This window comes from Bos mutus, chromosome 5 (assembly GCF_027580195.1).
Source record: "Bos mutus isolate GX-2022 chromosome 5, NWIPB_WYAK_1.1, whole genome shotgun sequence".
Taxonomy (NCBI): Eukaryota; Metazoa; Chordata; class Mammalia; order Artiodactyla; family Bovidae; genus Bos; species Bos mutus.
In genome coordinates, this window is record NC_091621.1 from 37,477,251 (window position 1) to 37,504,907 (window position 27,657).

A 27,657-nucleotide genomic window follows, 5' to 3' on the forward strand; every position below is an offset into this window, starting at 1 on the left:
TTATTTTTGTGTACTCAGCACAGGAGAAGTGAATCCAAATCTTGCTTCGTATTTCCAAAATGGGATGTGTCCTTGGGTCTAATCCTTAAAAACAGACAAATGCAGAGGACAGTGAAATTCTGAAAAGTAAAATCTGTTTATTCTACTTCATCTCAGAAAGAGGTGGAGAAGAGAAAAATCCTTTTCCAGATTAGTCCTTCTGAGTTAGTTCTGAATGAAAAAGCTGTCATTTGCCCTGGACAAACAGGTACTTGTGCCTCATTTTCTGTAAAAGGGTAAAGAGCTGGGCAACATCAACTATACCAAATTCTCAAACAGAACAGGCATGAAGAAAATAAATAATCATAAAAGAAGTGCTTGCTTATGTGCACAGAAAAGATATGCTCTAAGAAAATAGTATTTCCTAAACAACTTACGGTTGCTGGGAGGGAAGGGATAATTAGGGACTTTGGGAAGGCCACATACACACTGCTGTGTTAAAATGGATGACCAGCGAGGACCTATTGTATAGCACATGGAACTCTGTTCATCGTTACATGCCAGCCTGGATGGGATGGGGTTTGGGAGAGAATGGATACATGTATATGTATGGCTGAGTTCCTTCACTGTTCACCCAAAACTACCACAACATTGTTAATGGGCTAAACCTCAATGCACAATAAAAAGTTTAAAGTTTGGGGGAAAAAAGAAAATAATATTTCTTAAATTTGCCTGATAATAAGAATAGTCTGCTTTGCATGTTAAAACTAGATTATCCAGGCCTGTCCTGTATGTACTGAGCCAACATGTAGAGAAGAGAGGCCCTAGAATCTGCATTGTAACTAGGGCGCTTCAGGCTGTTCATAGAAGCAGGTAGAAAACACTGCCCTGAAGTGTTTACAGTAGTTATCCTAGCTGCTGCTGCTGCTAAGTCACTTCAGTCGTGTCTGACTCTGTGCGACCCCATAGACGGCAGCCCACCAGGCTCCCCCGTCCCCGGGATTCTCCAGGCAAGAACACTGGAGTGGGTTGCCATTGCCTTCTCCAATGCATGAAAGTGAAAAGTGAAAGTGAAGTCACTTAGTCGAATCCGATCCTCAGCGATCCCATGGACTGCAGCCTTCCAGGCTCCTCTGTCCATGGGGTTTTCCAGGCAAGAGTACTGGAGTGGGGTGCCATCGCCTTCTCCGAGTTATCCTAGCAGTGGATTGATAACAGGTGATTTTTTTTTTTTTCCTTCTTGGAAAATTTCTAAGTTACCATTTATTTATTTTCATAATTACACCAAAAATGCTAATTTAAAAAGAAAAGTTGGAAATAAGCTTCAGCTACATATTCACTTCCTTTCTATGCTTGTCATTTAGGACGCTTGTCTGTTTTCTATCTCCTTATGAACATATGTCACCTAAATCAGTCCACTAACATTCAATGTTTTATCAACAACACGTGAATTTAAGTCCCAATTAAATAATGTATTCTTGCTTACCAGACCTTACCAAGTAAGAAGCACTTTGAGTAATTAGAAAGAAATATTTTTGCACAAATTAAGTCCCTTTGGTTTACTTCTTACCCAACTCCATAGGCGTAACAAAGATTGGCAAGTTGAGAAGTACAGTGACAGCATCGTCAGTATTTTGCCTGACAAAGCTGGAAGAATATTTGAAATAAATCTATTTCATTAATCTCAACTGATTTATGCTGATATATTATCATCAGAGTGTATTTAGCAATCTTCTTAGACATTGCAACCCCTGCTTTTTATGCAATAAAGCAGAGCAACATAAAGGAAATGGTAGACATTGGTGTTTAAAATCAGTATTATTACTGTATAATTCACAAGCAAGTCCTTCCCAACAATGACTTTATTAAGCCAAATGAGATGTGCAATCTCAGGTGCTTAGGGGACAGAAAGCTGCCTTAATTATGCCAGTCTGTCCTTTGTGATTTTGATTGCTTTATTCTTTATTTCTCTGACAGCTTTATTAACCTCCCATAAGAGGTATGAATAAAATTTCAGTTTCTGGGGTGGGATAAGTGCTCTTGTCCTTCTCTACTTTGAACCCCAAGTACCATTCTCCACTGACAGTAGCAGAATCATGTGCCTCTTTTTGTGATGTCCGTAGATCCTCAGTGATTATAGTCTCTTTGGCTTTGCTAGAAGTAGGTTGAAAAGAAAGAGAGAGATCTAGGTTACAGTGCCAGGGAATTTACTCTCCTAGAGACAGAGGAACTTACAACATAATCTCGCATATGACTGGGCTTTTTTCAGAGCCAGTCAGTCTGGTTTAATCATTTTGTGCTGCCGAATACACACCATAGACTATAAACATAGGTTTAGATTCTTACCTGTAAGGTTTCCAATAAGGTACATAGATAATTTTTAGTTAAAAACCGTGTGGCCTCAGATACTCATTTATTCAGCAAATATTTATTAAGAAATGAGTATGTCATTCAATATGCAATATTAATTTTCTTTCATTTTTAACATGGAAGACAGCTCTACCCTATTTTTTTTTAAATGTCAGGAACACGGTTACTTATCCAAGTGTAAATTCTACACTGCAGTAAAGCTGATGATCTCATATTAAATAGATTTAAGCAATCTTTTCTTAAGTAAGCAGTCTTTTCCTGATGTATTCCTGTTTGACAAATATAGCACATATGCTAATTTACTTTAGCAACCTGACAAACCAAGAAAACTGGTTTGATCAATTTTTAAAATATTCCACTAGTTCTTTGTGAACTGCCATGCCAAAGGGAAATAACAAGAACTGTCTTATTAAAGTAACACCAAGGTGATATATTAACATGTTTAAGCAAATAAAAATGCCCTTTCCTTGGTTCAACTATTTAAGTATTTATAGTTAGTAATAAAACAGAGGGCATTATAAACCAACTCCAAGATCTGCCAGTTATCAAGAGATATCAGGTAAATATCTTACAAGGTCTTTGTAAAGAACCAAATAAGAACTAAAATTGCATACGCTATAGTATAACTTTTTCTCAGTGGCAGTACAGCAATATCTATTAAAGAAGTTTAAGTTGTATGCACTTTTCAACAATTCTGCATCTAGGACTTTATTCTGAGGAGGATACACAAAACTTATTCTACAAGAATTTTCGTAATTATGAAAAATTAGAAACAACTAAAACATTCAACAGTTTGTGAATAAATTGTTTTGTATATGTATTCACTTATAGTTTAGATTCCTCGTATAAATGGTATTATGTAGCAGTTGTCTTTGACTTATTTCACTACGCCTAATAATCTCTGGGTCTATCCATGTTGTTGCAAATGGAAATATGTCATTCTTTTTACAGCTGAGTAGCATTCCACTGTGTGTATGTGTGTGTGTATGTATGTGTGTACCTGAGCTCACAAGTGTGTGTGTATCACATCTTCTTAAGACAATCACTGGATTGTGTCCACATCTTGGCTCTTGTATATAGTACTGCTATGAACATTGGGATGCATGTATCTTTTCAAATTAGAGTTTTTGTTCTTTCCAGTATATACCCAGGAGTGGAATTGTTGGATAACATGGTAATTGTAGTTTAGTTTTTTGAGGAAACTCCATACTGGCTTCACCAGTGGCTGTACCAGTTTACATTCCAATCATCAGTGTACAGGAATTTCCTTTTCTCCACATTCTTGACAGCATTTGTTATTTGTTGACTTTTTAACATTAGTCACTCTTACAGCTGTGAGGCAATATATCATTGTGTTTTTTAAAAATATTTTTATTTATTTATTTGGCTGTGCCAGCTCTTAGTTATGGCATGTGGGATCTTCAGTCTTTGTTGTGGCATGCAGGATCTTTAGTCGTGGCATGCAGCCTCTTAGTTGTGGCATGTGGGATCGAGTTCCCCGACCAGGGATTGAACCTGAGCTCCCTCCATTGGGAATGTGGAGCCTTAGATTGAACGTGGAGCCCCCTCCATTGGGAACGTGGAACTGAACCACCAGGGAGACCTTCTCCTTATGGTTTTGATTTGCATTTGTCTAATAATTAATGGTGTTGAGCATCTTTTCATGTGCCTGTTAGTCATCTGTATGTCTTCTTTTTTGCAAAAATGTCTGCCCATTTTAAAATCAGCATTTCTTTTTAATATATTGAGTTATGTGAGCTGTTTACATATTTTGGTTATTAGCCCCTTTTTGGCCTCATAATTTGCAAATCTCTCTTCTCATTTTCTTTTCATTGTCTTTTCCTTTCATTGATGGTGTCCTTTGCTGTTCAGAAATGTTTAAGTTGGATTAGGTCCTATTTGTTTATTTTTGCTTTTATTTCTTTTTCCTTGGGAGACTTAGCTAAGAAAATATTGCTATAATTTATGTCTGAAAATGTTTTGCTTGTATTTTCTTCTAGGAGTTTTATGATGTCATATCTTACACTTAGGGCTTTAAATTAGTCTTTAAACCATTTTAAGTTTTTATTTTTGTATATGGTATGAAGGAATGTTCTGAATTCATTGTTTTGCATGTAGCTGTCCAGCTTCTCCAGCACCACTTATTGAAGACACTCTCTTCTCCATTGTATATTTCTGCCTCCTTTATCATAAATTAACTGACCATAAACGAGTGGGTTTATTTCTGGGCTGTCTATTCTGTTCCATTGATCTGTGTGTCTGTTTCTGAGCCAATACCTTGCTTTTTTTTTTTTTTTTTTTTTTTGATTAGTTTAGTTTTGTAGTATAGTTTGAAGTCTAGAAGGGTTATACCTCCAGTCTTGTTCTTTTCTCCCAGGATTGCTTTGGCGACTCTGGGTCATTTGTGCTTCCATATAAATTTCAGAATTATTTGTTCTGTGAAAAATATCATGGGTATTTTGATAGAGAGTGCATTCAATCTGTCATACTACTTTAAGTAGTATGACCATTTTAACAGTATTAATTCTTTCTTCAGAGAATGAAAAGGATATATGAAAGTGAAGTCACTAAGTTGTGTTTGACTTTTTGTGACCCCATGGACTGTAGCCTACCAGGCTTCTCCGTCCATTCATGAGATTTTCCAGGCAAAAGTACTGGAGTGGGTTGCCATTTCCTTCTCCAGGGGGATCTTCCTGACCCAGGGATCGAACCTGGGTCTCCCGCATCGTAGGCAGACACTTTTACCGACTGAGCCACCAGGGAAGTCCAGAAGGATATATACATCCATTATATATCAAAGAAGGTAACCTGAGGACTGGGACAATATAGTGTATAGAGTCAAGAGGAGAGTGAGCTAAATGACTCAGATTTAAGATCCAGTTCCTGGAGTTCTGGTAAAATAATGTCATTGGTATCCCGTGGAAGGGATTAAGCTGTCACTGGGTGTACACTGTGGAAGCTAAATGATTCGGGTTGCTTGTTTTTGTTATGGTGTTTGACATTAGATAAAAGAGGTGAGCCTCTGAGGCTTACAAGGTAGAGAGGACTTTTTTTTTTTTTAAGGAATAAAGGAGGCTGAGCATATTTGAAGACAGAGAAAGGAAATAACAATGGTTAACATGTCTTATTATGGGCTTATTATGTGTCAGGCCTTATGCTGAGCACTTTATACTTATGAAGCTATTTCTTACACCACCTTTGAGATGAAGCCACTGATACTTGCAGAGTTTATTTGCCCAACGTCACAGAGCTAGCAAATGGCAGGACCAGGATTTAAATTTTGACTTGGAATCTAACCATGTCTAGTTTGCACCATGCCGCTTGTCATGGTCATGGCTGATGCAGCGGATACAGCCAAGGCAGGAGTAGTTTGTGTTTGGTATGCGTGATGATGCAACTGCCCTCTCGTGGGGCTAGTTCTTTGCAGGTTCTCTGAACTGGCCCCCTTTTGTCATCTGGTAATTTAGACTCCCAGGGGATCAAGAGATGTCTTCCTGCTCTGGGTACCCTGGAGCTATTTGGTGCTAGCACGTTCCAGAATTAAACTCTATCTCTCTTTCTCCATCATGTCCTGTAATGCCCCTAAGTAAAAGTTCTTGGAGCGCTGTGGGGGAAGGGGAGCTCAGGAAAGAGGCGCCTGGTTGCTACACTACATTCCTCAGTCAATTCCCACAAAACCGGTAGCCATCCATGCACCATCCACTCATTCCTTCTTTCATCAGACATCTGTTGCTTGTTTCTTCCACTTTAGGCCCATTCTAAGTGCTAAGGATATCAAGATTAAAAGACAGACATCCCTAGGGACAGGAATGATAACCCTTTAAAGAGCAGCCAGGCCTGAGGGAGGATTTTATATTCTTTAAGAAAAGAAACATTTAAGGTGTTTGTTTGCTGAATAAGAGCAATGAAGATAAAGGACTGAAAAGAGAAGGTATTGCCGAAGCAAACTCAGGAAAAACAGGAAAAAGGTGTGATCTCCTGATACCCAGGAGAAAGATGGTGTCCTCCTAAGAGAGGCGGCATGCACAGGACTTTTTGTGAGTGGCTGCATTTGTCTGAGGAAGGAGACCACAGCGCTTGAAGCGTCCTGAAGTGAAGTGTCGAATGCAAGGAGCACCTTCAAAGTTTTGGAGCCACTCCCCAGTGGAGGAGGGGGGCCAGGAAGGGGACAGTTGTGCATCACGGTATGCTTTTGGTGGGAACTGTGGAATTTTATGAGTTAACACAGGTATGTGGTTTCTTACTACCATCACTTCATTGTTCACACACCCATTAAGCCACCCAAGAAGCTGCCCTTTTAACTGATTCTCCTAGCCTTCTAGAAACTGTGTTGCTAGAGAAGATGCTTGAGAACCCCTTGGACTGCAAGGAGATCAAGCCAGTCAATCCTAAAGGAAATCAGTCCTGAATATTCATTGGAAGGACTGATGCTGAAGCTCTAGTACTTTAGCTGCCTGATGGGAAGAGCTGACTCACTGGAAAAGCTGGGAAAGATTGAGGGCAGGAGGAGAAGGGTTGACAGAGGATGAGGTGGTTGGATGGCATCATTGACTCAATGGACATGAGTCAGAGCAAACTCTGGGAAATTGTGAGGAACAGGGAAGCCTGGAGTGCTGCTGTCCATGGGGTTGCAAAGAGTCGGACACGGCTGAGCGACTGAACAGCAACCACCTAGTCATCTAACTAGAAGGACATTTGTTCATGTGAGCTAAAAGCCTTGAGTCTGAGCTTTCACATCCTAACTGAAATTATTGCTGCCTGACTCCAGAAGACAGTTGAATTCTACTTATGACCTCTAGTGGGACAAGCTGGGTCGCCATTTGTACAACCTCAGGTTGAGGCATCTCCCCAGAAAGAGAGGAAGTCAGAGTGTCCGGTCTGCACAGAACACCCCTCCCTATACCGCACAGTGATTTTGCTTTTAGCCTAACAGGTTTTCCCTAGTTCATCGTTATTACCCTATTAGGATTCTTGCTGGCAAGTAACAGAAATTAGCTCTAATTTAAGCAGACAAAGAAACAAAGAGTCTATTAGTAAAGAATATTAGGAGCTCACAGATTCATTGGAAGACTCGGACAAACAAAACCTGGAGACGAGGCAGCCAGAGTCAGTGCTCCAAATTCCATTTCACAGCTGGTCTGGGACAAAGCAAGGTTGCTCCCCAGTCCAGAACTGCTTCTGGTCACTTCTGACCAGCAGTCCTCCCCGAAAGCTCCTGCTGAGACCTCTGCCACTGCTGTCACTGGCTCCCATTCTCCCAGCCGCCTCAGGAGGAGTTCTGCTTGGCCTGACTTCTTTGCATCTCCAGCTTCTGATTAGAGTCTTAAGTGGTCTGCTTAATAGCTACTCACTTGCCAGTAGCGAACTCATGGGAGACAAGGAATAGGTGTGTCTGTTTTTATTCACTGTAGGGGACGTGGGGCTCTGGCGGGAGTGGAAATGCTGAGTGGTTATATAGAATGACGGGTGTCCATTACAGTGCCTTAGACCCATGAATGAGTGTTCCAGTCCTTTTGTATTGGACACAGTCCTAGATCCCTGGTTGCTGACTTTGTAGATCCTCTGCAGCAGACCATTTCAGATTCCTCTTTGAATCTTCATCACTTTGAAGAGTGCTCTCAGGAAATGTTTGTAGAACAAATTAATGTTTGTTGAGTATATTCTTTCAACAAACATGTATTGGGCATGTACTCCTGCTGAGTACTCTGTCAGGTGTGGCTGGAAAGACCAGAAATGCTTTTACACAATAGTAAAGAAAGACTCCATCTGGAACAGTGCTTGGGCTGCCATGCAGGAATTGAAGTATGAGGGTTTGAGTCTAAGGTGAAGAAATACTGCTTGGGTACCAAGCAGAGTGGGTCTGAACCACCTTCCCAACTGACGTGGACAGATGGTGAATGAGGGGTAGAGAAGACTGAAAATCCTAGCAGAGTGCACTGCAGAGATAGGGGGTGGGAGGCGGGCAGGGGGGCAGCCACCTGCTGGGAACAATGGGAAAGCTGTACCTCCACACCCCCATCTCACCCCCTAGCTCTCATCTCACTGGCCTTTCCTAATAATAAGTTTGGCTTATTTGTGTATAGCACTTGATGTTTTTCTCTAAGTGACTATTTTGTGCTCATGTGTAACAAACGTATTATATTTGTAAAGTTCTTAGAACAGTGTCTGGCACAGTAAGTATTAATACTATATAACTTTTTTAAATATATGAAAATAAAGCAATATTCTGTTTCTCATACTTCCACAAAATATATTAGGGATTCCACTGGCACTCACATTAAGTCAAATGCCAGGTGTATTTTTTCACCTTGGACCTTTTTACATGCAGCATCCACTTTAATTTATTAGGTGCTTTCTATGTTCTAGGTGCTGTATGTGGCACAGCAGCTGAGCTCCCTCTCTGCCCGTCCACAGTGGGCAAAGCATGGGCACAGTGGCCTGACTGCCCAACCCACTAGATACAGAACATTGGCCCAGTAATTCCTCTCTATCCTGTTAACTGCTGAAGTTAAAAACTGATTTTAATGCAGCATTTTTAGTTGTCTTCAGTGGGAGAATTGGTCTAGTTCACCTCCTGTGATTACTAAAGATGGAAATTCTAGTTTATATTTTATGTGGTTTTGTTTTTGTTTTTTAGAAATATATTCTTCCTTTACTCCCTCTGTTTTTAACATCTTAGTTGAGATATGTTTCACTATGTGGTTCATATAAATGGCCCTGTAACATTGTCAGATGTATTATCAGTTCATTTTGTAGATTTAGGTGTGTGTTTTATAGCTTCACTAACATTTCAATCTTACAAAGAGAAAAATTTCTTACCTTTTACCAAAATTGTGTGTTGTTTTATTAATATTGGTCAAGGCATGTAAAGATGAAATATATACATCCAAAACCAAACTATTTCAATGTCTGATGTAGAAACAAAATTATAATAATCTAGAATGTCAGATCTGGACTGTAACTCTGGTATATTCCATGGGTGAGCGGGACTCCAAAACCTCCACTTATGTATACAATCTGTCATAAGCCAAAAAAAGTCTTTGAAATTGTGCCAAAGCTGGAGATTTTTATGTACCTCAAGTGGCCAGAAACCTACAGGACAACCAAGGGTCCTCCAGAGTCGCAGGAGAATCCAGTTATCCTCCACAGCATTGCCTCTGAGGAGTCTCAACCCACACGCCGCCAACAGACAGAGCACCTCCGTTGCTTCTGTGCTGTTTTGAGCAAATGTATCTCTTCATTAAGTTCAAATTGGTTTGATTTTTTTTTTAATTAAAAAAACACATAGGTCCCCCCCCCCCGCCCCCGCCCCGGTAAAACTGAAGGCCTAACATATTTCCAATTTCTTTTGGCAGAGAAAAAGACAAGCATATGAATCTAACCTCATCTGTGATGGTCTGCAGCTAGAAGCAACCAGATCCGTAAGTGTCAGACCCTTTCCAACCGCCAACTGACTGTTGCTCCTGGGAACTAGCCTGTCACTCAGAGTGCTGGAAAGGCATTTGAAACATGTAACCCCAGCCACGCCTTAACTGCAGGCTGGGACGGGAGTCAGTCAGAATCTGCACTATAGAGTATATGTTTGTTGCTGATAAAAACCATGGATCTTTCTTAATAGCCAAAGAATCTAATAATAAATCTATGTATGAATAGAACCTTTTTAAAGATTTTTATATAATACAAATGATAGTTTACCCCCCAAAAATTAGAAAATGTAAGAATAGTGGAATTGAAAATCATCTGTACTTTATCCATAAATAATCTTGTCCTTCTAAATATGTTCTTTTACTCAAATATATACATTTTTCCCTTAAAAGGAAATTATCATTTCACAGTTTTAAAGTTTGCTTTTCTCTCTTTATCATATAATAAATGCATTTATATATTAATAAATATAGTTCTTTTAAATCCTTTTTAATGATCACATAATGACATTGAACAGATATATAATAAATTAAACAGCCTTCTCCTTGGTCTAAGAAATTTTAAAACTTGTCATTACAATAACACTACAATATAATGTTTTTATGTTTAGTTACTAATTTGGACTAATAACACATTTGCTTTTCTTCATCTAAAATACTGGTGATTTTATGAAAGAACTAAAACATAAGAATAATCTGTTTTAAATTTGTGAAAATATCAGTAGTTGATTTGGTTTCCTGGTTTGTATGCTTATTCTTTCAATATAGCTTGTGGATGACAAGCTTGTATTTGTAAAAGTACATGCCCCATGGGAGGTGCTATGTACCTATGCAGAGATAATGCACATCAAATTGCCTCTGAAACCCAATGATCTGAAAACCCGGTCCTCAGCCTTTGATAATTTCAACTGGTTTACCAAACTCCTCCAAGTGGATGAAAGTATCATCAAGCCAGAGCAAGAGTTTTTCACTGCCCCGTTTGAGAAGAACCGCATGAATGACTTTTACATTCAAGATAGAGACACATTCTTCAATCCAGCCACCAGAAGCCGCATTGTAAGTCTAAACCCAATTTAGCTGCTGTCTTGGGGTGATTTAAAACCTACTGTTGAATAATTAGTGGTTTAATTTGGTTGGTTTGGTTTGGGTTTTATAAGCTCCCCAAAAAAAAGAAAGAAAAGTAATACACCTACAGATTCCTGTTAGGACAGGAAGCAATGATTGGCTAGTTACACTGTATAAACTACACACTCTATTTTGGAATCTTTTTTAGGTTTACTTCATTCTTTCTCGGATAATGTACCAAGTAAGGGACAATGTTAAAAAGTTTGGGATTAACAAACTCGTAAACTCTGGAATCTACAAGGCCGCTTTCCCTCTCCATGATGTAAGTCAAATGGCAAAAATGAAATAAAATATCTAAAATGTATTCTAATGTTAGGGAAAGGCTAACCTTCTTGAACTTGTTTCTTCCTTGGTAAAATGAAGAGGACATATTGCAAGATTGTAAGTTCATTTAGGGCAGGAATCGTGTTGTATTGTTTACTGCTGAATCCCAGGCACAGGGAAAAACCCTTAGTTAAAATGAGTGAACGAATGAATAGACAGCATTTCCCAGAGTTAATGTGTGGACCAATTAAGAGCATAGACTCAGACTCAAACACCTTTCGAGCTGGAGGATCTTGTGAAAGTCACTTAACCTCTCTATTCATCAATTTCCTCGTCAGTAAAATGGGGATAATAATAATTCCTATCTCGTAGAGTTGTTATGAGGATCAGTTCATCCACATGGATGTTAGAACAGTTCGTGGCACATAATAAGTACTATATATCTGTCAGCTGTTTTCATAATTACTGACAGATATTATTATCAACCAGAAAAGTATTGGTTCTTTGTAAGAAAAATATGTTAGATCATTTCATTTACCATTTTCTGGAATTCAGGCAGGCATTTTCTTCTGTGAAATAACCATCTTCAAACTGTGTCCTGGAATATCACAGGGCTTCTAAAAAGGCATCTGTCAGGGTTCTTGTCAGGATGGCAATACAGCAGAGTGTTGACATTTTTTAAGGACAGCATACTGAGATGACAGCAACTCCTCAAATTCAAGAGCACTCCTCTAGCTGATAAGATCACTCATGAAATGAAAATTTTAAAATGTGACTGCTGTAGAAGCTTAATGATTCTATAAATGCAAGGATGTTTTACCTAAGCTCTTAAAAGTCTGTCATTAAAATAAATAAAATCCTGTTTTATATTGCTCTGTTACTTTGTTATATTCACTATCAGTTTATCTGGATCTCTGAGGCCAAAGAGTACATCATGAGAAATGCTGGACTGGATGAAGCACAGGCTAGAATCAAGATTGCCAGGAGAAATATCAATAACCTCACATATGCAGATGACACCACCCTTATGGCAGAAAGTGAAGAAGAACTAAAGAACCTCTTGATGAAAGTGAAAGAGCAGAGTGAAAAAGTTGCCTTAAAGCTCAACATTAAGAAAACGAAGATCATGGCATCTGGTCCCATCACTTCATGGCAAATAGATGGGAAAACAGTGGAAACAGTGTCAGACTTTATTTTTGGGGGGCTCCAAAATCACTGCAGATGGTGACTGCAGCCATAAAATTAAAAGATGCTTACTCCTTGGAAGAAAAGTTATGACCAACTTAGACAGCATTAAAAAGCAGAGACATTACTTTGTCAACAAAGGTCCATCTAGTCAAAGCTATGGTTTTTCCAGTGGTCATGTATGGATGTGAGAGTTGAACTGTAAACAAAGCTGAGCACTGAAGGATTGATGCTTTTGCACTGTGGTATTGGAGAAAACTCTTGAGAAAACTCGTTGGACAGCAAGGAGATCCAGCCAGTCCATCCTAAAGGAAATCAGTCCTGAATGTTCATTGGAAGGACTGATGCTGAAGCTGAAACTTCAATACTTTGGCCATCTGATGCGAAGAACTGACTCATTTGTAAAGACCCTGATACTGGGAAAGATTGAAGGCAGGAGGAGTAGGGGACGACAGAGGATGAGATGGTTGGATGGCATCACTGACTCAATGGTCGTGAGTTTGAGTAAACTTTGGGTGTTGGTGATGGACAGAGAGGCCTGGCCTGCTGTAGTCCATGGGGTCACACAGAGTCAGACATGAGTCTGACAGAGTCAGTCTGAGTGACTGAACTGAACTAAAAGGCCAAACAAAGCAAAGACTCATTGATAATCGCTACTGTGAAATACATGTATTTGTGGATGAAGACAGTATTGAAATGTACTGTGTAAGATAATAAAACTGGAACAGCAGGCATGCTCCTTGATACGCATGCACAGAGAACTGGGAGCTGGATGGGGAAGCAGATGCTGAGTTTCCTGCTAAAAGACCCAACAGAGCAGTCCAACCTGACAGTCCGTGTATTTTATATTTGTGCACCAACAAAACTAGCAGTGAGCATGATATAAACTTGGGTACACTTGCAAATAGCTGTCGTGATTATCAGTATGGGATGTCAAGGCTCTGTAGTACTCAGTGGACATCTGCCCATGCCCAGTTCTTTTCCACTAAATCTTCCTGTAATTGCGCTGGTCCCACGTCCAGGTTAAGGGATGATCTCATGAGGTATTTAGAAGGCAGGCAAGTAGAGGTCAGGACTTATGTTAAAACTTTAATATTAATAATTTTCTGGTTGATAATAACATCTGTCAGTAGTTATTATATGCCAGGGACTTTGAACATTGCTGTGGCTGAGTCGATCATCTTAACAACTCTTTGAGGTGGGTAGAATTATTATCCCCATTTTATTGATGAGGAAATTGATGAATGGAGAGGCTAACTGACTTCCAGAAGGTCATCCAGCTAGCAAGTGGTGGAGCCAGGTAATTCTGATTCTAGTATGAGGGAAAGAAGGTGAGTGAGGTGGGAAGAAGAGAGATTGCATTTAAGCAGAGGCAGGAAGTTTGGTTTCTTGAATAAGCTAAATGTATAACATCACATCAGGCTTTTTTTGTTGTTTATATTCTGTATTTTCACAGAATTACTGCTGAATTGAGGGACAAAAAAGCCTGGGTTTTAGAACTGATGCCGTCACTAAACAGCTGGTTGCTCTCGGTGTCCAAGGAGGGGACTGGGCTGTCAGGCGTTCCTCTGCCATGAGAGTTTGGGCCCTTGAGCTAGCCCAGGTTTTCATTATTTAGAGCTGGTCCACTTACAGTACATTAAGTATCCTTGGGGTTCTCACAAGGTACCTGCGGTGGTCCCTGGGATTGTAACATCCAAGCATTCCTTTCTACCCACATTCACAAATGGCCCTCCAGGCATTAGTATTACTCCCAGTTGAGAATTCCTAAGGACTACATGGTATTTCCCAGAGAAGGCAATGGCACCCCACTCCAGTACTCTTGCCTGGAAAATCCCATGGACAGAGGGGCCCGGTCTGTTCCAGCAAATGAGACCCCTCATTTACAAATGACTGTGACATGTTAGGGCCACATTTAGCCAACAGAACATGCAAATGCAAACACATACCGATTGTGATGCTCGTTTCTTTGCTGCTTCTTCCCAGTGCAACTTCAGCACCCCATCAGAGGACCTCAGCTGCCCCAATGAGCGGTACCTTCTGTACAGGGAATGGGCTCATCCTCGAAGCATATACAAAAAGCAGCCCTTGGATCTTATCAGGTGAGTTGTTGTAATGAGCACTCCAGTGGGAAGGGCTCAGGATTGCCCTTGTGGTTTCAAGTGTGACAGTCCTCTAAGAGTATTGCCAGCCAGGGAAGCTCGCTGCAGCTCTGGACTTTGTTGCCCAGAATTTTTATTGGGGCCTCATTGCTAGGCATGATTGATTGAGTCACTGCCCACATGGCTTGATCTCCAGCCCCTTTTTCTCCCAGTGGTCCTGCAATATCACATGGTTCCAATCATGTGATTGGTCTTTCTGGCCTGGCCAGTCCACATCCTGAATCATCTCATTAGCACAAACTATTTAGGGTCCACCGTGAATAACGAAGTCAGTCTTATCTTGGGAAATTCCAAGGCATATGAGGTTACCTCCCAGGAACTGGGACCGAAGACCCACCAAATTCTTCATTAAACAGGAGTAATTGTTAGATTTAGCTTAAATTGTATGATGGTGGTGGTTAGTTGCTAAATTGTGTCTGACTTGTGACCCCATGGACTGTAGGCTGCCAGGCTCCTCTGTCCATGGGATTTCCCAGGCAAGAATTCTGGAGTGGGTAGCCATTTCCTTCTCCAGGGGATCTTCCTGATCCAGAGATGGAACATGGGTCTCCTGCGTTGCAGGTCGATTCTTTACGACCTGAGCCATGATAAGAGATGCCAGTTTTCACTGCTTTCCTGTATCTTCTATTGGGTACCATTTCCAATAGCACAGGAACGTAATGTCCAGCATGCATCTTCTCAAAGCACCAGTGTCGGCTGCTCTCCAGAAACTTACGTTGCTTGGGCAAGGCTGTTGGAGAAAAATAGATCAAGAACAACTAAGCACATAAATAAGTAAACAACATTTCTGAGTGAAATGAAGAAAATGACACAGTGATGAGATGGAGAGGAACTGGGAAGTGGGGAAGAAAGTGAATCAAGAAAGTTATCTTTGAGTAACTGGCATGTGAGCTGAGATTTGTCTAGTGGGGGGAAAAAAAAAAGCCCAGTATTTTAAGGATCTGGGAAAAAGTCATATCAGGAAGAGAGGCCTCAAGGCACAAAAGCACTTGTTAAGCTTGAGGAAATGGTGAAAACCAGTGCTAAGGGGAAAGACAAAGATGACTCACAAGGTTAGAAGGGTATCAGGAACGTGGAAAGGAGTGTAGACAAGTGCAGTGAAAAACTGCTGCAATATTTTAACCATTTCAGTAATTGTATCTCACTCACATTTTGCAAAGATACTATGGAGACTAAGTGATGGGGGAGGCAGGGAGCAGGGAAAGCCAGTAAGAGGCTATTAGCACAAACCAGATGAGAAGTCCTGGGGCAAATATGGAAGGTGTTTGGGGAGTCAGGTGGACAGAACATGGTTATGGATTGGATATGTGGCATGAGGAGAAGAGGAGGGTCAAGGTGGGCCCGGAACCATGTGCCTGTTCTTCCCATGATGTCTCATTGCCTGTCCACCTGAACTTGGGGAAAACCTCTTAACCTTAAAAGTGAGAATTTTAAAACACTGAAGAATTTTCATTTTGTTTTACGTTTTATTAAGGGAAATTTTGGGCCTCCCGGGTGGTGCTAGTGGTAAAGAATATGCCTACCACTGCAGGAGATGAGATATGGATTTGAACCCTGGGTCAGGAAGATCCCCAGGAGTAGGAAGTGGCAACCCGCTCCAGTGTTCTTGCCTGGAAAATTTCTTGCCTGGCAAGCTGCAGTCCATGGGGCCACAACGAGTCGGACCTGACTGAGCACAAGGGGAGTCTTAAACATATACAATAGTAGAGAGAATAAATTATACAGCAAGTTTGCCTGTGTCTGTCACCCATCTCCAAACATTCTAAACTCATAGTCACCGTTGTTTCATCATTTTTTCTACCTCCTACTGGGTCATTTTGAAGAAAACTCCAAATAACATAACATTTCATTGATAGAATGACAAGATCTCTTTTAAATATAACCAGAATACTCCTTTTGTTTAAAGTCGTAAAATAATCAGTATTCATGTTTTCCTGTCACAAAAATACATTTTTAACAGTTTTTTGGTTGTAATCAGTATCCAAACAAGGTCCAGATGTTGCAAGTAACATCTCTCAAATAGCTTCTAATCTATAATTTTCCAATTTCTTTCTTGTTTTCCTCGTAATTGTTTCTCTGTTTCCTATCTGGCTGATTTCATTCTCCCCTGAGGTGTTACTTGTTTCTCTGTCCTGTGTATTTGCTTTAGTGAAGTCATTTGATCCTCATCTCAAGGCTTGATCTGATTGAGATTGAACTTTGCACAAGAAAACTTGTGTGAGTTTCGTATTTCTGTCAGTAGGTATATAATGTCCGGTTGTCTATCTTTTCTGTGATGGTAGCAGCCATTAATGAATGTTGTCTAGATTTGTCATTTCCTCGGGGATTTTATTTGGCCATTTGTTGTTGTTCAGTCATTAAGTTGTGTCCGACTCTTTCCAACCCCATGGACCTCAGCATGCCAGGCTACCCTATGCACTATCACTCAGAGTTTGCTCAGATTCATGTCCATTCAGTCCGTGATTCCAACCACCTCATCCTGTCGCCCCCTTCTCTTCCTGCCCTCAATCTTTCCCAGCATCAGGGTCTTTGCCAGTGAGTCAGCTCTTCACATCAGGTAGCCAAAGTACTAGAGTATGATTTCTTCCTTTATTTACTAGTTGGATTAGAATCATAAAGAGACAGTTTCTCTCATTAACTCAGATACCCTGTAGAATAAAATTTTGGAAAAGGATGTTTATATACATGTCAGTATTTGAAGCTGATATTTACATGAGGGTTCTATTCCATTATTTTCATTTTGTACTAAACCTATAGCATCTGTTGGCAGAGTGATTGGTTTGATGGCTTTTTAATCATTCTTTATGGGTTTTTGTTTGGGGGCAGGGGTTCTATGAAGAAAACAATTTCCCCAGGATTTTAAGTACCTTTTGCTAAGGAAAATACATTTAACTATTCCCTGCCCCTGGTCCACCTGTCCCCTTTGATGCTTCTGTCAACTTAAAAATGAAATGTACAACATGAGTGTTGGGAGTTGAGTTTTATTTGGGGCAAAATGAGCCCAGAGACAGCATCTCAGCTCTGAGAAACTGCTCCAGAGAGGCAGTGGGAGAGGTCCATATATATATATGTGATTTTGATGAAGGGGGAATACATGCAGTCAAGCACATATCTTTTTTGCAGAATGTTTCTGCTAGTCATGAGGAAACATCTTCACCATGAAGAATTTTAGTGCTTTTCTAGATATGAGGAGATATAAGAATTGAACTCATAAAATCAGCTTCTGAAAAGATTTAACTATCTGAAGACCTGTTCTGCCAGTTTTCCTCAGAGCACAGAGTGCCTCATTTCTGCTCTTTACCCTGAGCACCTTTCAGGGGATGCCAAACATCAGCAGCTGCATGATTTAATCCTTGTAGAGGTAGATGGCAAGAGCCAATGGCAAGTGTCAATTTGCAGTTGACACTTCCCATTAGTAACCCCTTGAGCACTCAGGATGTTAAACCTTCCTCTCTGGTTCCCAGGGATTAGCAGAGGGAAAATGAACTCTTTCCCAAAAAGCAAGTCAAGCAAACTGGAAAAAACACCTGGAGGAAACAGACCTTGCACAGAAAAAAAAAAAAAAAGCAAGTTTCCTATAACACTCACTCAGAGTGCTAAGAGAATACATGATATCCACAATACAAAAACAGGGTTCTAGTTTAAAGAAAAGTGAAGAAAGGATAATTCTGAGAGTAACATGTAGCTCTTAGGAATCAAAAATGAGCAGAATGGGGGGAAAAAAACCAGCAGCAGTATTAAAAAATGATGTTGAAGAAATTGTACCAAACATGAAGTCAAAATATGAAGACACAGGGGAAAAGATAAAAATTTAAAAATCAGTCCAGGATGCACAATGAACAAAAAATAAGAATGCTAAAAATAAGACCAGAGAAAATGTGAGGAGGAAATGAGAGAAATATTTCAAGACAAATATCTGAACTGAAGAACTGAGCACCCTGAGTCTCTGTGTGGACACAGCATGCAGAGCACCCAGCTTGGAGAATGGACAGGGAGCCATCAAGTCACTGAAATGTGACCTCTCAAACACTGGAGCAGAGAGAAGGTCCTGCAAGCTTCCAGAAAGAAAATCAGGCTTCATACAAAGGAGCAAGACTCAGAATAGCTTTGAATTTCTCAGCATCAACACTTCAAGGTACAAGAAAAGAGAGCAACAGTTTCATATTGCCAAGGAAGATGATTTTTTTTTTAACTCACTGTCCCATATATGGCCAAATTCTTCATTCAGTGTGAGGAAATTTTCATAATTTAAATGTGCAAAGTAATGCAGGAAGTACAGAGGTACTCCACTCAGAAAGAGAAATACATGGGTTCAATAAATGGGGGTTTCCAGCTAAAAGAGGGGCATGGAGAGCCCAGGTAACAGCTCTGTGGCAGGACTACTAGCAAGCCATTAATCCAGGTGGCAGGAGACTGAAGAGATTAATTCAAGGAGATGAAATTGATAGACTGACTTATGTGTTAGAAAGCAGTGAGAAAGTTACACCTGAAAGGAAAGTCTGGGGTTGAATTGTTGCTAAGTACACAGAAAACTAAACAGTGAACCACCAAGACAATTATTAACTCCAGAGAAAACGAGATATTGTGCAGAAAAGAGAAAGTAAGCACAGCAGATGACTTGATGCAGCTGTGAACAGTCTTTATGGCATCTTAATAATGCAAAGCAAGGCTATTACTCTAACCAAAATTATATTGTAACTATGTCAAGAGGATGCAGGAAAGGAGTTATGGGTGTGTAGATGAGACGGGGGTTGAAAGAGAGCTCAATTCTCATCCAAAGTAAAGCATCAGGAGGTGATGTGTAAAACCGAGAAGTCAGTGAACTACACTGCTGCTGCTGCTGCTAAGTTGCTTCAGTCGTGTCCGACTCTGTGCGACCCACAGACGGCAGCCCACCAGGCTCTCCCATCCCTGGGATTCTCCAGAACACTGGAGTGGGTTGCCATTTCCTTCTCCAATGCATGAAAGTGAAAAGTGAAAGTGAAGTCGCTCAGTCGTATCTGACTCTGAGCGACCCCATGGACTGCAGCCTACCAGGCTCCTCCATCCATGGGATTTTCCAGACAAGAGTACTGGAGTGGGGTGCCATTGCCTTCTCCTATGAACTACACTACAAGTATATTATTTACAGAAGTGGAGGTAAATATTCTAAGAGTCAGCTATAAGAAGTGAAAGTGGTTACTTCTCGCCAGGAAATGGGAGTGGTTCTTGAGGGCTGCTGCTTTTTATACCTAGTGTTCTAGAACTGACTCTTTATTGACTGTATAGTTATAGCTTTGATTTTTTTAAAACCAAAGCTGAATTTTTAAAAATTGGTGTTAAGAATTGGGATGTTTGGGGCAGAGAAAGATAATGATCAGAGGATATTACATTTGAAGGGATCCTCATTTTCCCCAGCCTTTCAACAAGAACCAGGAGACAGGCTTTCTGTTTAGGATTCAAAAATTCTTTCTCAGCTTCTTGTCTAAGCAGTGTAACAAAGGTGCCATGGGAAGTCCTGAACCCCCTGTCACTGTAGATATCCAAGTAGAGTGACCAGCCCTCTTGCAGGGTGTTTTTACTACTGGGCAGTTCGAGTGGGCAACTTCTAGCATTCTTTCCAATTTTAACTGTGGCATTTCCAGGGCAGATGTTTGATAGAAATGTATTACAAAGAGCCTAATAGCCAAGAGTCCAAAATGTCTCAAACCCGCTGTCTCTCCCAGACACCATCTCCTGAGCTGTCATTTGCCTGCCACCCATGAGCCAGACCACAAAGCCCAGTCACATGAGAATGGACGCACTGCATTCCTCCCAGCTCGTGATCCCATCTCGGTCTCAGCCCTTCCTTTTCCCCATGGATGTGGCCCACGCCCAGGCCTCTGACCAGGGAGCTGGTCTCAGAACTACCCTGTGAGGGCTGGTCCAGCTCAGGGATGTTCCTCTGTGAAGTCTTCCAGACTCCAGGCTGTTCTCAGAGCTCAGTCCCCACCGAGCTCAGCTCAGTGTCAGACTGAGCCAGAAGTCTCATAGAGGCCTCAGAGCTAAGGCAATCTACAGGTTGTACCAATCTACAGGCTGTACTGAGCCAGAAGTGAAAAGTGAGTCAAGGAAGGGTATATGCCAGAGTTGCCTAAACAGCCATCTTATTGCTTTGTCCTCATCCCTAAACCCTTTCTCTGCCTGTCTGTGTTTGTCTCCCTTTCAGGAACAGTCTGGCCCTGTTTCATGCCCTGCCTCTTTTTTTATTTTGACTACCTGTTCTCTTCCATTTACTCCAGATTAATTTAAAAACATTGAAGAGTTTTTAAAACTTAGGAAAAATAGAAATGCTGCATACAAAGAATACGGGACAGTAGATTACTCAGTCATATCCATCCTGCCCTTTCCCATTCTCGAAAGGAGTTTTATAAATAGTTTGGCTAGAGAGACATTCCACTCATAGTTAGTATTATTATTATTGGCATTTACTTATTATTTGTGATTTTACATTACATGTGCTCCAAGAAAGTTCTCAAAATAAAGCAAAAACAGGTTTGAACAAACGGTTCATGTTCATTCGTTTCATAAATGGCAAGAATAATCTTTGGGGAAACTTACCAGATCTGCCAGTCTTTATGAAGAGTGATGATAATATCCTCTATCTGCTCCATATTCAGCAATTTCCCCTCTTTGTGTTATTCTAGTTTACTTTGCCGCAGGAGGTTAACCAGTGGTCAGTACTTCCATAATATGTAAACTACGTCTTATTTCACAGTAGAACCGGGGGCCTGCTACGAAAATGGATATGTTTTTAAATGTGCATTGAGTCAGAGGTTTAAGTTTAAAGCCCCCTTTATTTATAATCAGAAATTAATATGAGGATAAAGCTGCAGATGGATCATATGTCTCCTCTGAAAATAACTTCTGTCTTCCTTCAGGAAATATTATGGAGAGAAGATCGGGATCTATTTTGCCTGGCTGGGCTATTACACTCAGATGCTTCTCCTGGCAGCCATCGTGGGAGTGGCTTGCTTTCTCTATGGATATTTTACTGAGGATAACTGTACATGGAGGTAACCTCTCTCTGTTCCTTGTTACCGTGCTGAAAAGCTGCTTAGACATAAAATTATTTTCTGGGTCTTAGACTGTTTTAGTAAAAGAAGACTCATTACAGAACACTTATGCTTTGGATGATACATCTCTTTTGTCATGAGCATAATAACTAAGTGAAATGGAAAAAAAAAAAGTTTTTTCTTAGATAATGCAGCCCAGCCTCTGACAAGACTGTTACCCTTAGGAAACACTCCAGTATTTTAAGGCAATACTTTGAAAAAGAAAGGAGGTTTGAAGAGAGGAACATCTTTGAACTTTTGGCCCCCTGAGGAATGCTTCATTGAGCCCTACAGATGTGAACCTAGAGCAGCTCTGATTGCATCAGGGTTTCAATGGCAAAACTGGTAAAACCATTGTTTCTATGGTTTTTAGAAATTACTTCTTTTTTATTATAGATTTATTTAATTTACTTATTTTTGGCTACACTAGGTCTTCGTTGCTGCACGTGGGCTTTCTCTGATTGCAGCAGGTGGAGGCTATTCTCTAGTTGCAGTTTGCAGGCTTCTCATCGCTTTTGCTTCTCTTGTCATGGAACACGGACTCTAGGGTATGGAGGCGTCATTAGTTGTGGCACACAGGCTTTGTTGCCCCTTGGCATGTGGAATCTCCCCTGACCAGGGATGCAACACATGTCCCTTGCATTGGTGGCCAGATTCTTAACCACTGGACCACAGGGAAGTCTATGACTTTGTTGTATATATTAAGTATATATCATAAAACTCGAGTAAATGATACTTTTTGTTTACTTTAAAAAAAAAAACCCACAGTGTTAGAGGGGTAAAAAAGTAATAAAGAATGAGTTTGTGCTTGACGTTGAAACTAAAATACCAGCTATACTGTGTGAAGGGAAACATGTGGATGCCAAAACACTGAATTTCACCATCTCTGATCTGAAGTGTGTTACTGGTCCTTTGCTTTTGGTGACCTCAACCTCCAGAATGGGTGTGGCACTGAACCAGGCCTTTTCTCTTGTTCCTCTGGCCTCTATCCAGGTGTGACAGCCAGATCAGAATTTCTGGGCAACAGTGACAAGCTGATGACCAAATTTTTCTAGCCTGCAGCGTATGAGCCTGACTCCAGAGGCAGAAGTGTACATGGCAGCTCTGATGTACAGGCGTAATTATCCATTCTATTTAACAAAGGATTCTGAGTGTTGGTGCCCATTATGGCTGTTAGCTTGAAAGCTGCAGGTGGTCCTTGAAGTACTTGTCTCTCTTCACTGAAAAAGAGTTTAGAGCTAAAGGCTGAATGTTGATATTTTTTTCCCTGATTTTGTCTTTGGCTTCTCCATTGTTCCAACCAAAAAAAGGTATCTCAGCTTTCAGAGTGAAAAAGTAGCATTTTTATATAGTTCTTGCATGGTGGTGGTTCTCATTATAATTTATTTTATTAAGTCACCATACAGTCACCCCACATACTTCCTATATGTGTTTACAGTTAATTTTATTATGAACTGAGTAGATTCACAAGAATAGAAGATAGATTTAAGATGTAAGGAAGAATAATCCATTACCCAGTTTAAGAAGAAAACATAACTGTTACCCAGGAAGTTCTTTGCTCAATTGTATCCCCTCACTTTCCACTTTGGAAATAATAACTATACTAAATTTTTATTTTTATCATACACTGTATGTTCTTTTTCATATGTACTTGTACCCCTATAAAATATAATTTTGTGTGCTTTTGAAAATATCTGTGCATAAGTGGAAGATACTGTAGGTATTTCCTCTTCCATAAAAGGCTTAAAGCTTATACATACTTTAAAATAGCAACTTTATTGAGATATAATTCATATACCATAAAATACAGCCTTTGAAAGTTTACAATTTGTGGTTTGATGTACTTCCACAGAGTTCTGTAACCCTCACCACCATCTAATTTTAGAACATTTTCATCACCCCGTAAGGAACCAGTATCCTTTAGAAGTCATTCCCTAACTTCTATTTCCCTTGGCCACTGGCAATTACTAATCTACTTTCTGTCTCTACATATTTGCCTCTTCTGGACATTTCATTATAAGTGAACCACACTGCGTGTGCAGTATGTGGTGCCATCTTTGTCATCTTTCACTTAGCACATTTTCAAGGGGGCTTCCCAGGTGGTGCTAGTGGTAAGGAATCCACCTGCCAGTGCTGGAGATGTAAGAGATGTGAGTTCGATCCCTGGGTCAGGAAGATCCTCAGAAGGAGGGCATGGGAACTCTCTCCAGTATCCTTGCCTGGAGAATCTCATGAACAGAGGAGCCTGGCTGGCTATGGTTCATAGTGTTGCAAAGAATTGGACACTACTAAAGCAGAGTCGACTCATTGGAAAAGACTCTGATGCTGGGAGGGATTGGGGGCGGGAGGAGAAGGGGACAACAGAGGATGAGATGGCTGGATGGCATCACCGACTCAATGGACGTGAGTTTGAGTGAACTCCGGGAGTTGGTGATGGACAGGAAGGCCTGGCGTGCTGCAATTCATGGGGTCGCAAAGAGTCGGACATGACTGAGTGACTGAACTGAACTGAACTGAAGCAGCTTTGCATGCATGAACACAGTGTTCTCAAGATTCATTCATGATATAGCATGGATCAGTACTCTTTTCCCTTTTGTGGTCAAATAATATGCCATTGTGGAGAAGGAAATGGTAACCCACTCCAGTATTCTTGCCTGGAAAACCCCATGGACAGAGGAGCCTGGCAGGCTACAGTCCATGGGGTCAGTAAGAGTCGGACACAACTGAGCGACTTCACTTCACTTTACTTTAATATGCCATTGTATGGATATACCACGTTATCTATCCAACCATCAATTGATGTTTGGGTTGTTTCCATTTCTTAGCTATGATGAATAGCTATGAACAAGTATGTACAAGTTTTGTGTGAATATATTTTTTCAATTCTTTTGAGAATATATAAAAAAATGGAATTGCTGGGATATATGATAACTCTAGATTTAACATTTTGAGGACCTGCCAAAGCATTTTTTTTAAGTGGCTGCACCATTTTACATTCCCAGTAGCTATGAATAAGTATTCCGATTTCTCCACATCTTCATCAACACTTGTTATTGCTGAATTTTGAATAAATAAGCAAACAAGTAAATGTGTATGTGTGTGTGTGTGTATCATTCTAATGGGTATGAAGTGGTATGTCATTGTTGACTTTGATTTGTATTTCCCTAATTCCCAGTGATGTTGAGCATCTTTTCATGTGCTTATTTTGCCATTGTATCTCTTACAAGTGTTCAGTACAGCTGTTGAGTTTTAAGTATTCTTTATGTATTTTGTGGTAAAAAAGTGAAAGTGAAAGTCACATCCACCTCTTTGTGACCCCATGGACTATACAGTCCATGGGATTCTCCAGGCCAGAATACTAGAGTGGTTAGCCTTTCCCTTCTCCAGGGGATCTTCCCAACCCAGGGATCAAACCCAGGTCTCCCACATTGCAGGTGGGTTTTTTATCAGCTGAGCCACAAGGGAAGCCCAAGAATACTGGAATGGATAGCCTATTCCCTTCTCCAGAGGATCTTCCCCACCCAGGAATTGAACCAGGGCCTCCTACATTGCAAGTGGATTCTTTACCAACTGATCTACTGTGATAAAATCCCCTTATCACATATTTTTTTGTATTCCATGGACTCTTTTTCACTTTCTTGATGTTGTCCTTTGAAACACAAAAGCTTTTCATTTTAATGAAGTCCAGTTTACCTGAGACTTTTCTTTTGTTGTTTGTACTTTTACCGTAATATCTTAAAAAGCATTGGTAAGCCAAAGTCATGAAGATTTTCTCAGTGTTTATCTTCTGAAAGTTTCTTTTTTTTTTAGTGTTAGGTCTATGATTTCATTTTTGTAAACTGTATAAAATAAAGATTCAACTTTCTTTCTTGCCAGGTGTATATTCTAGTGTTCCAGCACCATTTTTGTAAACATAATCTTTCCCCATTAGCACCCTTGTCAAAAATTGTTATTGTCATTTAGTCATTAAGTCATGTCCGACTCTTTGCAACCCCGTGGACTGCAGCACACCAGGCTTCCTTGTCCTCCACTATCCCCCAGAGTTTGCCCAAACTCATGTCCTTTGAATCAGTGATGCTGTCTAACTATCTCATCCTCTGCTTCCCTCTTCTACTTTTGCCTTCAATCTTTCCCAGCATCAGAATCTTTTCTAATGAGTCAGCTATTCACATCAGGTGGCCAAAGTATTAATTACTAATTACTAGTACAAAGTATTAATAAAGTGCAAAAATAATTGGCCATAAACATGAGTTTATTAGGGACTGTCAATTCTTTTCTGTCAATACATATGGCAGTCTTTCATGCAAGTCCCACACTATATTGATTGTTATAGCTTTTTAATAAGTTCACGATTGCTTTGATTTTTCTGGGTACCTTGCATTTCTATAATTTTAGAATCAGCTTTCTCATTTGTGCAAAAAAGCCAGAATTGCATTGAATCTGTAGGTCACTTTGAGAGCTATTTCCATCTTAACAGTACTAAGGCTTCTAATTCACGAACACACAATAGCTTTCCATTTATTTAGGTCATCTTTAATTTTTATCAATATTTTGTATTTTTCAGTATATATATTTCACACTTCTTTTCTAATTTAATCTTAAGTATTTTTATTATTTTTGATGCTACTGTAAATGAAATTATTTTGTTCATTTTATTTTTAGATTATTCATTAATGTATAGAAATATAATTACTTTTTTTTTAATTTAAATTTATTTATTTTAATTAGAGGCTAATTACTTTACAACATTGTATTGGTTTTGCCATACATCAACATGAATCTGCCACAGGTATACAAGTGTTCCCAATCCTGAATCCCCCCCCCCACCTCCCTCCCAATACCATCCCTCTGGCTCATCCCAGTGCACCAGCCCCAAGCATCCTGTATCCTGCATCAAACCTGGACTGGCGATTCATTTCTTATATGATATTATACATGTTTCAATGCCATTCTCCCAAATCATCCCCCCCCCGACCAAGTCCAAAAGACTGTTCTATACATCTGTGTCTCTTTTGCTATCTGGCATACAAGGTTATCATTACCATCTTTCTAAATTCCATATATATGCATTAGTATACTGTATTGGTGTTTTTCTTTCTGGCTTACTTTCACTCTGTATAATCGGCTCCAGTTTCATCCACCTCATTAGAACTGATTCAAATGTATTCTTTTTAATGGCTGAGTAATACTCCATTGTGTATATGTACCACCACTTTCTTATCCATTCATTTGCTGATGGACATCTAGGTGCAAATCATTCCAAGCATATTTTCTGACCACAATACAGTAAGATTAGATCTCAATTACAGGAGAAAAACTATTAAAAATTCCAACATATGGAGGCTGAACAACACGCTGCTGAACAATCGACAAATCACAAAAGAAATCAAAAAAGAAATAAAAAATATGCATAGAAACTAACGAAAATGAAAATGCAACAACCCAAAACCTATGGGACACTGTAAAAGCAGTGCTAAGGGGAAAGCTCATAGCAATACAGGCATACCTCAAGAAACAAGAAAAAAGTCAAATATAATTACTTTTAATATATTGATTTGTCTTATAACCTCCGGAGAAGGCAATCGCACCCCACTCCAGTACTCTTGCCTGGAAAATCCCATGGACGGAGGAGCCTGGTGGGCTGCAGTCCATGGGGTCGCGAAGAGTCGGACATGACTGAGCGACTTCACTTTCACTTTTCACTTTTATGCACTGGAGAAGGAAATGGCAACCCACTCCAGTGTTCTTGCCTGGAGAAACCCAGGGATGAGGGAGCCTGGTGGGCTGCTGTCTATGGGGTCGCACAGAGTCAGACATGACTGAAGTGACTTAACAGCAGCAGCTTATAACCTCGATGAACTGACTTATTAAGTCTAGCAGATTTTTGGTAAATTTCTTTGGATTTTAATGTACAATATCATGTCATCTGGAATAGAAATGATTTTCCTTATTTCTTTCTAATCTGGAGATTTTTAATTTATTTTCCTTACCTGGTTGCCCTGAATAGAACCTCTAGTACAATGTTGAACTTGGAAGGAATCTGTTCAGAGTTTCACCATCAAGTATAATCTTTGC

The 27,657-nt window shown here is 40.1% G+C and overlaps 1 protein-coding gene and 1 non-coding gene across 4 annotated transcripts in view; one reads left to right on the forward strand and one right to left on the reverse strand.

Annotated features, from left to right (window-relative positions):
• Nucleotides 1-27,657, forward strand: part of ANO6 (anoctamin 6) — a 236,586-nt gene that overhangs the window by 149,521 nt on the left and 59,408 nt on the right. For all 3 annotated transcript variants that reach the window (XR_011464220.1, XM_070370661.1, XM_070370662.1), the window contains 5 exons: nt 9,705-9,770; nt 10,542-10,829; nt 11,047-11,160; nt 14,334-14,449; nt 21,409-21,543. Coding sequence is in view for 2 of the 3 variants with exons in the window: in XM_070370661.1 (XP_070226762.1) it covers nt 9,705-9,770; nt 10,542-10,829; nt 11,047-11,160; nt 14,334-14,449; nt 21,409-21,543 (719 nt within the window). In the remaining variant the exon portion in view is untranslated. The remainder of the gene's footprint in view (nt 1-9,704; nt 9,771-10,541; nt 10,830-11,046; nt 11,161-14,333; nt 14,450-21,408; nt 21,544-27,657) is intronic.
• Nucleotides 5,039-5,112, reverse strand: TRNAR-ACG (transfer RNA arginine (anticodon ACG)). Its single transcript has one exon. It is a non-coding gene; the product is annotated as a tRNA-Arg (tRNA).